This window comes from Esox lucius, chromosome 7 (genome assembly GCF_011004845.1).
Source record: "Esox lucius isolate fEsoLuc1 chromosome 7, fEsoLuc1.pri, whole genome shotgun sequence".
Lineage (NCBI taxonomy): Eukaryota > Metazoa > Chordata > Actinopteri > Esociformes > Esocidae > Esox > Esox lucius.
This window is the reverse complement of record NC_047575.1, coordinates 4780112-4793428: the sequence shown is the minus strand read 5'-3', so window position 1 is coordinate 4793428 and position 13317 is coordinate 4780112. Positions and strand designations below refer to the sequence as shown.

At 39.2% G+C, this 13317-nt stretch overlaps 1 protein-coding gene across 1 annotated transcript; it reads left to right on the top strand.

Moving 5' to 3' along the window:
* The first annotated feature begins 2964 nt into the window (after window positions 1–2964).
* LOC105008956 (odorant receptor 131-2-like) lies at window positions 2965–4316 on the top strand. The gene is made up of 2 exons (XM_034293549.1): window positions 2965–3090; window positions 3446–4316. Exons 1-2 carry the CDS (start codon window positions 2984–2986, stop codon window positions 4047–4049), a joined length of 711 nt encoding a protein of 236 aa, XP_034149440.1. The 5' UTR covers window positions 2965–2983; the 3' UTR covers window positions 4050–4316.
* The last annotated feature ends 9001 nt before the right edge of the window (window positions 4317–13317 follow it).

The window sequence follows — 13317 nt, the reverse complement described above, 5'->3', positions numbered from 1 at the left end:
CAAAGCAATTCATGATTGTAGGGGTGAGTGCAACTGGTTGGAAATCATTCAGGGTATGTAGACTGACATTAAACCACAACAGATTGTTGAAATCCAGAGGCAAGTAAAAAGTCCTGCATCTAAACATCAGATATTCCAGATTGGTTAAGTTAGTGCTTGTACACCATGTTTTGTTTACATAAATGCACAGGCCATTTCAATCCTATCTGCTCTGATAATATTGCTATCAAGTTCAATTACCTTGTCTGGTATGTTGTTGTTAGCCACTTTCCGTGAAAATCATGATGCTGCAATCCATTTGTGTAAGATCGTCCATTTTGTTTGTCAGTGACCGTACGTTAGCGAGGAAAAGGCTAGGTAGTGAAGGCCGATGGGGGGCTAGCATTAGCCTGGCCTGAGTGCCTCCATGCTTCTCATGCTTTTGTTTACTATTCCGACATCGCTTCAGGGCACCACTAGTCGGCAATGCGAATAGCATCTCCCGGGGTGTCCTTAGAATATCTGATGGAGGGTGAAAGTTGTCAAAAACACTTCCAGTGTATTGTGCTCCAATGTCTAGGAATTCTTGTTGGCTATATCAAGTGTATGCTAGGCTGTACTGAGTGAATAAACTAAGAAATATTAAGTAAATAACTGCTAACTTGCAAAAACTGGGTAGACGCTGAGCCATGCGATGCACATGCGCCACCATGGTCAATATTATTGCGATACTTGCCATATCTAAATGTTCAATAATACTTCTTCGATTGCTGCTAGTTTACAGTACTCTTTACTTTAACCTCTTCACAAGTGAGTTTCAAATATTCCTTACCGACCCCCCAGCGTGAGTTTTTTTGTACTTCAGTACTCTCCAGCATTTGAACTCACACCAGCATTTGAACAGTCACCTTGCTAGGTAAGGAACACTACATGCATTGCATCGCAAGCTTCTCTCATTGACTCGAATTCTAAGAGCTGCAAAAGTTGGTTGATTTATAACTGTAGCTAGCTAGAAAACGTCCGCTGCCCACTAGCTAACAAATCGTGACCAGTAATTCAGTGCAGTGAAAATTAATAAACTATACAAAATGCATACAACGGGTAACGTAACTTCTAGAAAGTGTTTGCAATGGTTTTGATCGGTAGTAGTCGCTAATATAATTTGTTTTTGTGTATTAGTGTTGGCTGTCTGTTGGTACGTAAGTAACACTTCTTGTCCCGATTTGAATGCTTTCTACCTGGTTAATATCATAGTATGGTCTTGAAACAATTACAATCAGGAAATAAAGTTATAAACACTGTTTGAGCTAAATGTGATTAAATAACTGACCAGTCTGACCAGCCATTGTTACGTTACTTGTAGCTAGGCATGCTAATGGTGTGTTCTAAACATGACGTTCTAATCACACCGGTGTGATCGTACGCTCCAGGGACCACTCTAGATTGATCACACCGGTGTGATCGTACGCGCCAAAGGGTTAAACTACTGCTGGTGTTATGTATATTTTTGCTGTATTTTGTATTTTTTAATTCTGCGAACCCTCGTGGATGTGTAAAATCGTGGATAAGTGATGCAACCTTAAAAATCACTCCCTAACACCCAGTTATCCTACACAAAATGCCCCATTACCCTTTCCATGGTCTTATTGCACAATAATATTGTAAATATGTTTTTTTTATAAAAAAAAAAACTGTGAATAGATGGTTTACTGTATACTTTTGCTTATATATTCTTCTCCTTAACTCACAACGTAGTGGTCGGGTGCCATGTTATAATTTCATTGTGCACTATGATGCTGTGTTGTTCAGTGCATTTGACAAATAAACCTTAACTTGATTAGTGTCATCATGCGACTTTGTATAGTTATAACGTACCCTTTTTGAGCTGGCTAACAAGTAGCCTACCTCGTCGCATAGCTAGCTATCTTTAAGCGTAGCTATAATGGTTGTGTTATCTGTGTTCTGTAACTAGCAAGCGGTCAGCAAATATACCCTCCTCCACAGATGCCTCCTGATGCCGCAGTATTATGAAGCATGCCACAGAATGGACTGCCCTGTTGGCAATGGAATTAGATGACATCTGTAATTGTGTCATGATGAAATGCCCCTTAAAGAGACAACAGCCACCTCGAGCAAATTCATGCTACTCTCTGATAGGCTAAAAAGCAGGCGTTGGTATTGGCATGACATAGAGTGAGTGGTGAGTAGCCTTATAAAGGATGGACAAAAAGCTAATCCCACATACCTTGGGCAGAGACCTACAGAGCATCCTCCAGTAAACTGACAGTAGGTATTTTTGCTATGAAATTAGAAGTTACAGGGGACCAAAATGTTTTGTTTTATTTCCACAAAATATTGTTAGATTTTATCAGATTGCATGTTTTATCAATCTTATGGGGTCTGAAAGAAGTCATGCAATATGCTTGTCTAGTCCCAGAGCAGTTTTTTGGGGACATGTTTAATTAGAAGTTCTTTAGGAGAATTCTACACCACCATAGAAATATTTAACCCATATGCATTTTTGTCTCCATAGATGCACTTGAGATATGTCTAATACAACATTCCAGCTTGGGTACAACAATGCCTCATTGACCGTTCCGAGGTTGCCACAGCCCATAAGGATGTTCATGGGCTTTCTATCTGTGTCCCCATGTCTCCTTTACTTCTATATCAACATGGTCATGCTGTACAGTCTGAAGAGCAAGCCTGTGTTCAGAGAGACGTCACGCTACATCTTGTTTGGTAACTCTGCTTCCGGAAGTTTAACATGAGATCAACAGAATATTTATTGTTAAAATCAAGGTTGTTGTCAAGATTTTTATTTATGTAAACATTATAGACCATTATTTTCCAATCTGTGTCTGCGGTACAGAACCTTTTTAACTATTTAGTTATTTTTTCCATAATGTCAAATATGTTTTTGACCTGTATATTTCCGTTAGGTAACCTCCTCTTTGCCGACACCATCCTACTGGTGACCAGCCAACTGCTTTCCATTTTTTCCATGGCTGGATTGTTTATAATCCGGTACATATGTGTTGTGATTGTATTGGTTGCAAATTCCAGTGACACTGTCTCCCCTTTCAACCTGACTGTGATGTCGATAGAACGGTACGTTGCCTATATTTTTATTGTTTTTTATCATAATTTTATTTGTCATATTACTTAATATCATATTTTATTTTACAGTACACAACATATTTTTTTGTTTTGTTTATGTACACATTTAAAATATTACAATAGCAGATTTGAGATTGAACATTCTGAATGCAGTATAAGGCAGCTATTTATTTTAAAGTTTGTGGATGGCTTGAAGTAGTGAGTACAGTCCTATTATTCTCTGGTGAACAGAAGGCCAGCTGCTGTGGACAACAGCATGGGCAAATAAACTGTTTAGATGGATCAATGATGTATCACTTTTAAACAGGGCATACATTTGGGACTCAATACAAATTATCTTTTCTAGGTATGTGGCTATCTGTTACCCTCTGAGGGTCAGCTCTATCATCACCCCCAGGACCACTGGAATTGTCATTGGTATATTGTGGACCTTTTCTTTCTTAATTTCTATAATTAAGGTTATCATGCTGCTAGTTCTTGAGTCGTTGCCTCTGGATCAGGTTATGCAGGAATTCTGTGATGAAAGCACACTTTTCTACCTTGAGTTTTATAACCAGGTAGACAATGTGTTGCAAGGCTTCATCTTCATAACTGTTGGTTTTGTTATCATATACTCCTACATCACTATGACAGTGGTAGCTAAGTCTGCATCATCAGACAAGGACTTAAACACCAAGGCTCGCAACACAGTACTACTGCATTTGATCCAGCTTGGGTTGAGTCTCTCCTCCACTTTAGTTCCTAACATTATATCAGCCTTGAAATCCAGAGACATTAACAATGCCTCATATATTGAGTATTTTTTGTTTATTATCCTGATTATCCTGCCAAGGTGTCTCAGTCCAATGATCTATGGCCTGAGAGACAAGATGTTCAGACACATCCTAATATACCATTTGACCTGTGGCCTCAGAACGAAAGTGGAGCCCCAAAAAATATCTAAGCACTAATAACAGATGCATTTGATTGTAACTGTAAAAATTATTACGTTTTTAGCAGAAACTTGTAATTGTTGCGCCCCTATCCAAAGTTTATGCCATTTGGGCAGGCCCTGAGTTCATTTAACCAATCTATTTATAATTCCCAATTGCCCTAAACATATTGTAGGTATTAACTGTTTTTATTTTAGTCTCTATGGAGTCAGTTAACTTTTGAGTCCTTATACACTAATAACAAATCAAGAAATTATATCAAGGAAATATGACTGACTTTTTAGATTATTATTCACGTTTAAATATGACACATTTCAACCAGCACTAGCAATAAACACTCAATTGAAACAGTTATCAATTGTCTCCTTGGTTTGTATTATAGACTATACAGGTGCTGGTCATAAAATTAGAATATCATCAGAAAGTTGATTTATTTCAGTAATTCCATTCAAAAAGTGAAACTTGTATATTATATTCATTCATTACACACAGTATATTTCTTTTAATTGTGATGATTATAACTGACAACTAATGAAAATCTCAAATTTAGTATCTCCAAAAATTAGAATATTACTTATTCTAAAAGGATTTTTAGAAATGTTGGCCAACTGAAAAGTATGAACATGAAAAGTATAAACATGTACAGCACTCAATACTTAGTTGGGGCTCCTTTTGCCTGAATTACTGCAGCAATGCGGTGTGGCATGGAGTCTATCAGTCTGTGGCACTGCTCAGGTGTTATGAGAGCCCAGGTTGCTCTGATAGTGGCCTTTAGCTCTTCTGCATTGGTCTGGCGTATCGCATCTTCCTCTTCACAATACCCCATAGATTTTCTATAAAGTTAAGGTCAGGTGAGTTTGCTGGCCAATTAAGAACAGGGATACCATGGTCCTTAAACCAGGTACTGGTAGTTTTGGCACTCTATGCATGTGCCAAGTCCTGTTGGAAAATGAAATCTGCATCTCCATAAAGTTGGTCAGCAGCAGGAAGCATGAAGTGCTCTAAAACTTCCTGGTAGATGGCTGCGTTGACCTTAGACCTCAGAAAACACAGTAGACCAACACCAGCAGATGACATTGCACCCCAAACCATCACTGACTGTGGAAACTTTACACTGGACTTCAAGCAACGTGGATTATGTGCCTCTCCTCTCTTCCTCCAGACTCTGGGACCTGGATTTCCAAAGGAAATGCTATATGTACTTTCATCAGAGAACATAACTCAGCAGCAGTCCAGTCCTTTTTGTCTTTAGCCCAGGCGAGACGCTTGTGATGTTGTGTCTTGTTCAAGAGTAGCTTGACACAAGGAATGCGACAGCTGAAACCCATGTCTTGTATACGTCTGTGCGTGGTGGTTCTTGAAGCACTGACTCCAGCTGCAGTCCACTCTTTGTGAATCTCCCCCACATTTTTAAATGGGTTTTGTTTCACAATCCTCTCCAGGTTATCCCTATTGCTTGTACAATTTCTTCTACCACATATTTTCCTTCCCTTCACCTTTCTATTAATGTGCTTGGACACAGAGCTCTGTGAACAGCCAGCCTCTTTAGCTATATCCTTTTGTGTCTTGCCCTCCTTGTGCAAGGTATCAATGGTCATATTTTGGACATGTCAAGTCAGCAGTCTTCCCCATGATTGTGTTGCCTACAGAACTAGACTGAGAGACCATTTAAAGGCCTTTGCAGGTGTTTTGGGTTAATTAGCTGATTAGAGTGTGGCACCAGGTGTCTTCAATATTGAACCTTTTCACAATATTCTAATTTTCTGAGATACTGAATTTGGGGTTTTCATTAGTTGTCAGTTATAATCATCAAAACTAAAAGAAAAAAACACTTGAAATATATCATTCTGTATGGAATGAATGTATACATTATACAAGATTCACTTTTTGAATTTAATTACTGAAATAAATCAACTTGTTGATGATATTCAAATTTTATGACCAGCACCTGTATAACCAGAAAAGGAACCAGGCAAGCCTATGTAGTTCAGCTGGCCCACAAATAAAACTGTTAAATGTTGTTGCCCTCGCTGGATTCAAACCCGGGTCTCCAATGTGAGAGGCTGTGTCTTTAACCACTAGGCCACAAGTGTAAATGTATCAGTATAGCATTTCGACTATAGATAATTTTGTCTTGTCACGCATTAACATTACACCAAGTCTGAATATTTCGCAAGACACCATTAGCAAGGTTTTTGTCTATCTGGAACAAATCCTAATGCATAATTTGTTTTGACTGTGATGAGATTCAAACACAGGACCTGTTGATTGCAGGTCCTATTGGAGAATTTGCATATATACTCATGTAATCAATGAATATATCAATATGTTAATCACACTCCTACACTAATCAGTATGGTAATCTGTATAATCACCAATACACAATGTGTGTGTCCTACATTGGAAATAATCAGAGCACCATTGGATGTACTAAACTTGAGGGCCTGACAGCCCAGTTACTTTATGGGGTATTCAAGGCCTGCGCCACCAATATTTAACAACAATGGTTTGTTGGGTGAATTCCAGGATAAGAAATAATGGTGGCGGATGAAAGAAGATCCGCCCAAATAATAAGCATAATGGGATGGCCAGGTGGCGTTACACAAGATGGTACTGTATAAAATGGAGTGTCCGAGTGTCTTGTCCTGAATGCACATAACCCTGTGCAATCTGAACTGGAAACAGGGATCGTCGTATCTGTTTATTTGACATAGAAAGGGTGAAACTGGGAAATGAATGAAACAAAATGACCAGTTACTTACATAAATCACAAACATTATACAATGATAGTTGTAAAAACATTATAACTACACGCCACTGTAATGTGGTAGTATGTACAGTAGCCAACATGTAAGCTGAAATTAAGGAAATGTAATGTATTGTTATACAGTGTACGTAATATAACCTATATTGTTTATCTAAATAAACTAAAATATACTTACATGTAGCACAACCCAAGAATATAGTGGCAAACTAGCTTACTGTCAGTTTAATATGAGCTATCAATCATTATAAAAATATACATATTCCACATCAAACTTACTGACAATAATTAACAAAGATATAAGAACAGTATGTCAGCATCTATTTCACATACCGAGAATGCTACCAAAGGCATGGAACGTAGAAGATTGAAGCGGATTGTATGGAGAGATGATAACACAACCATGAGGCGGTCATGCTCACATTCTACTTCCTGACTAAATCCTATGGTGCAAAGGTCCTACAGTTCTTAAAGGAACACACACGCATGTGGAACAAACTACTGCCAGCAATGGGAGAAGAAAAACATTTAAGTGAACTAATGTCCTGATGGGGACAGAACACTGAGGTTGGAAAGACAGTTGTTCTGCAGACCAACTCAGCTTTTTTTAATCGTCATTAAAGTCTATTTTGGATTCACAAGTTCCTGAGTCTTTGCATCTTTTTTGCCTGGAGATCTGAAGTGTTTTCCACAACATAATTCTTGGCGCTGTGAGCAGGGTTGGCATCGGTCTGGCTGATTGTCGACTGCAGAAAGCGCTGTGGGTCGGGTTGCACAAACAACAGGGTTTCAAAGCTAAAGATTTAGGGTCTATAATGAAAAAGGCACAACAGATCCAGTGGGAAAAAACAGACAATCCACTTATCCTCTGCTCTCCTGAAAAGGATCTGATAAAAGTTCTGTGTTTTACCGAAATGGGTGGGGAACTACAGGAGGTGGAGATCACTACAGGTCAACAGATGCAGATTGGGGAGATTGACAGACAAAGCATGTTGAGGAAGGAAATGGAACAAGTGGTTCCAAAGCAAGTTTGGTCACAGCATGACATGTAGGGCTAGTTAAATCGGCAAACCCAGTGTACATCAAGGTAAAGCCAGGATCACAGCCTGTGTGGAAGAAACAATATAACATGAAGCCAGATGCAGAAGCAGGCGTCAAGCCAACAATTGAAGGTCTAGCAGAGGCTGACGTGTTAGAAGAGACAGTTAGTGACTGTAATACACCGCTCTTCTCAGTACTAAAGGCTGACAAGGCAAAGTGGAGGTTGGTCCACGATTTGCGACCTATTAATGAAATTGTGCAGGATTGTCAAGCTGAGGTTCCAAATCCACATACGCTATTGACTAATGTCCCTCCCAATGCCAAGTTTTTTAGAGTGATTGATCTGCGTGGCTCATTTTTCAGCGTCCCATTGGCTGAAGAATGTAGACATTTGCTTGCTTTCACCTAAGGGGGAACACAATACAGGTATACTCACTTATCTCAGGGATTTAAACACTCCATACATTTTCAATCAGGTGTTGAAGGCAGACTTAAAGAGCTTTTACTGGAGGGAACACTCATCCAGTATGTTGATGATTGGTTGATCTGTGCTCCCACGCTGGAGCAGTGTCAGGCTGACTCTGTCAAGGTTTTGCTGAAATTGGCTGAGGGAGGAAACCAGGTATCACAAAAGAAACTGCAGTATTGTCTGACTGAAGTGGAGTACTTAGGGAGGACCATATCTCATCAGTTGAAAGCAATTGTCAAAGGTCAGATAGGAGTAAGCAAAGCCCCACTCCCATAGACAGTAGGCCAGATGTTAACGTTCTTGGGAATGACAGGATTCAGCTTGGACTGGATAGAGGACTATGCTTTGAAGGTAGCGCCCCTAGGGGCCTGTTGAAGGACACTGGGAAACAGCAGTTGAGTGTCAAACTTAATTGGAATGGGGATGCGCTAGCAGCTTTTGAAACAATAAAACAGGATATGCAGTCAGCCCCCGCTCTGGGAACACCGGACTACAAAAAGCCATTCTTGTTGTATGAGGCTAACAGAGTAGGGGGATATGCTACAGCAGTTTTGATTCAAAAACAGCCCATAGCATACTATAGCTCTAAGTTAGACTCAATGGCACAGGGCTATCCGCCCTGCTATCAAGGATTGGCCGCAGTACAGTATGCATATGACAAAGCATCCACTATCACAATGGGATATCCAGTGATCATCCGCACCCATCACAAGTGGTGGAGCTGATTGAGCAATGAACATTTGTGTTAACAAACTCAAGGTTGCCAGACTATTTACCTTTGTTGTCGTATCCAGATGTTAAAATTAAGAGGTGTGTTACATTAAACCCCACAGAGAGGATTCCTCTTGAGTTTGAAAGGGAGCATCATGATTGGGTGGCTGAATCCCTGACGTTTACCAGACTTAGGCCTGATTTGCTCTCCACTGCAATCGCTGGAGTGGAGGAGGAGTTGTTTGTTGGATGGGTCCTGTTACAGAGACCATGAAGGAAATCATTCCGGCTTCGCAATAGTCAGGATGACCCAGCAAGGCCAGTTCCATACGATTATCAGCGAGGCGTGTCCACAGCCTTGTTCTGCACAGCTGGCAGAGTTAAAGGCACTGACAGCTGCAAGTAGAGAGGGGAGTGATAAGGTGGTCAACATCTACACAGACTCAGCTTATGCACACGGAGTGTGTCATCTGTTTGGAGTAATGCGGAAACGGAGAGGTTTTAGGAAGACTGATGGAACTCCCATCTTACACCATGATCACATTCAGGACCTCATGGTGTCACTGTTGCTCCCGCAAAAGATAGCTATTAACAAATGTCAGGCACACAAGAAAGGCAATGATTACATCATCCAAGGTAACAATGCAGCAGATGAGGCAGCCAAGTTAGCATCCAAGTGCCAGAGTACTATCAAGGCCCTGACGTTTTTCAGATGCGGGACTGTGAACATCTGATATGGTAGGTACTTCAGCTTTAACTGAAACAACATAACCTGTCAATGTCTTTGTTTTTTTGGTATGACACCTTGACATTAACCAAGACAACATAACCTTTCAATGTCTTTATGACACCTTGACATTAACTGAGACAACATAACCTGTCAATGACTTTGACAACTTGACATTAACCAAGACAACATAATCTGTCATAGCTTTTATGTGTTGGCATTAAATACTACTGTCATATATGGTTGTTTTTTTACATTGGTCATGAGACCATTATAACTGTGTCAATAATATTTTTCTTGATCTCAGCTACAGTGGTACAATTTAGATTTGCTATAAAGATATCATGATGTTGGTCAAATGCTTTAAAATATCTTGCCTTTATTGAAAGAAATAGATTTTGCTCAGCCAATGTTTCCTAAAAAGAAAAGGAACCAGACAAACCTACAAACCCGATTCCAAAAAAGTTGGGACACTGTACAAATTGTGAGTAAAAAAGGAATGGAATAATTTACAAATCTCATAAACATATATTTAATTCACAATAGAATATAGATAACATATCAAATGTTGAAAGTGAGACATTTTGTAATGTCATGCCAAATATTGGCTCATTTTGGATTTCATGAGAGCTACACATTCCAAAAAAGTTGAGACAGGTAGCAATAAGAGGCCGGAAAAGTTAAATGTACAGATAAGGAACAGTTGGAGGACCAATTTGCAACTTATTATGTCAATTGGCAACATGACTGGGTATAAAAAGTAAAATAGTGGAGCAGTATCAGAAAGGAGTTTCTCAGAGAAAAATTGCAAAGAGTTTGAAGTTATCATCATCTACAGTGCATAATATCATCCAAAGATTCAGAGAATCTGGAACAATCTCTGTGCGTAAGGGTCAAGGCCGGAAAACCATACTGGATGCCCGTGATCTACGGGCCCTCAGACGGCACTGCATCACATACAGGAATGATATTGTAATGGAAATCACAACATGGGCTCAGGAATACTTCCAGAAAACATTGTCGGTGAACACAATCCACCATGCCATTCGCCGTTGCCGGCTAAATCTCTATAGGTCAAAAAAGAAGCCGTATCTAAACAGGATCCAGAAGCGCAGGCGTTTTCTCTGGGCCAAGGATCATTTAAAATGGACTGTAGCAAAGTGTTCTGTGGAAAAGTGTTCTGTGGTCAGACAAATCAAAATTTGACAAGGACAACCCAAGTTGTGATCAGCGTTAAGTTCAAAAGCCTGCATCTCTGATGGTATGGGGTTGCATGAGTGCATGTGGCATGGGCAGCCTACACATCTGGAAAGGCACCATCCAAGTTCTAGAACAACATATGCTCCCACCCAGATGTCGTCTCTCTCAAGGAAGACCTTGCATTTTCCAACATGACAATGCCAGACCACATACTGCATCAATTTCAATGTCATGGCTGCATAGAAGAAGGATCCAGGTACTGAAATGGCCAGCCTGCAGTCCAGACCTTTCACCCATAGAAAACATTTGGTGCATCATAAATAGGAAGATGCAACAAAGAAGACCTAAGACAGTTGAGCAACTAGAAGCCTGTATTAGACAAGAATGGGACAACATTCCTATTCATAAACTTGAGCACCTTGTCTCCTCAGTCCCCAGACGTTTGCAGTCTGTTATAAAAAGAAGAGGGGATGCCACACAGTGGTAAACATGGCCCTGTCCCAACTTTTTTGAAATGTGTTGATGCCATGAAATTTAAAATCAACTTACTTTCCCCTTAAAGTGATACATTTTCTCAGTTTGAACCTTTGATATGTCATCTATGTTGTATTCTGAATAAAATATAGAATTTTGAAACTTCCACATTATTGCATTCTGTTTTTATTCACAATTGTACAGTGTCCCAACTTTTTTGGAATTGGGTTTGTAGTTCAGCCAGCCTGCAATTAGAAAGGATGAATGTTGTTGTCCCTGGCTGGTTTTGATCTGTGATTTCCTATGTGGCAGACTGTGTCTTTAACCATTACGCTATTTAAACAGCGATAATGCAACTTTTACCTCAGCCATTACATTTTTGCAGAAATAATGTGGACAACGTTTATTTACAGAACTAAAGTGTACTCTTGTACAAAGATTGCAGTAGATGGCTAGCTAATACAATACCAACAATGAAAACAATGACTCCAATCACTCCATGGCAGGCTCATTTCTTTAGAAAACAAAAATATAAAAGGGTCATGTAATACAATTACTCTTTTAAATATAATTTCATTGTTTTACAAAGTGGATAAATATTGTTGTGCGACGGCTTGTTGTGCGACGGCTAAGTACAGCGGGGATAAATATTTCGGATAAAACTGGAATGTTGAAGTGTACAAAGATTACTGTAGATGTTAGTCCATACACTAACAGTTGAATAGCTAACCCCTACACTATGTGAACTACGAGGAAATCGAAATTGATGGCTGAATCGGCATTAGATCATTTTGTCAAGCATTATCATCATGCCAAGTTTGAATATTTACCTACACTCCATTAATCATTGTGTTAAACTAACATTTCTTATTAAATTTACTTCCACCACAAATAGCATGAACTGTATGGCTTTTATTTGCCAGTAATAGGCCTACTAGTATCTACTTATTACTTGGAATAAAATAGAATTTAACAATTGCTAGTGAGACTGAAGATGAACTTTTTCATTTTATGGCACAACGTTTCGTTTTTCTTTTATTTGTGAATGACAGTGATAAAATAACTACCAATATAGGTGAATATAACTTACTATTTTGTCAAGTGAAAAGAGAGAATCATGGAAACAGCTCCTCTTTTACTGTGTAAGGGTTTGTGATCTATAGGCTATTACGCAATATAATCATGAACAGTTTTATTGTAGGCTTACTACAACATAGCTACTGAAGGTTGTAGCCAGCAAAGTTTTTGTCTATCCGGAAAAATTCCTAATGCCTAATTTGTTATACGTCTGTGGGGAGGCTCAAACACCAGTCACTTGTGTGGAAGGCCACATCTCTAACCACTACACTATTTTTCAAGGGGCAGTCAGTCTGTCAGTCACTCACTCAGTAAGAAACATTTGCTCTTCTTGGCCAGCTCCGCTAATGCAGTCTGGCAAAAAGATACTACAATTTTCAACTATACAAATATTACTAAATCTAAATTTCAAAAAACATGCTGGCTTCAGGTATTTGCAATGCTGAAGCTACATAATGATACATGAAAAAATAAAAATAAACTTACAATATGGGACTTAACGGCTGAAAAACAACATAAACAACTTTAAACTAAAACCCAACAACCGCTGGCCCTAGACGTTGATATTTGCTTGAGTTGTTTTTTTCACACTGTTAGCTTCTGATTCTTTTGCAGAATAATAATGGACCCAAGTCAGGGGGAGAAGCATTCCTTGTAGTTTATTCACAAAATATAGTACATGTCTTATTTGTTCTTCCCAAATGTCTTTGTGCTTGTCCTGGTCTTAAACAGACCAAAATTAGACCAGCACATCCTATTTTCTGGACATCTGCCAATCATATACAGTTGGGAGAACAAGTATTTGATACACTGCCAATTTTGC

Excerpts from the sequence above, each read along its gene's own strand:
- LOC105008956 (XM_034293549.1), top strand. The coding sequence starts at position 2,984 with ATGGCTGGATTGTTTATAATCCGGTACATATGTGTTGTGATTGTATTG. Across the intron at positions 3,091-3,445 it reads ACTGTGATGTCGATAGAACG|GTATGTGGCTATCTGTTACC; the intron begins GTACGTTGCCTA and ends TATCTTTTCTAG.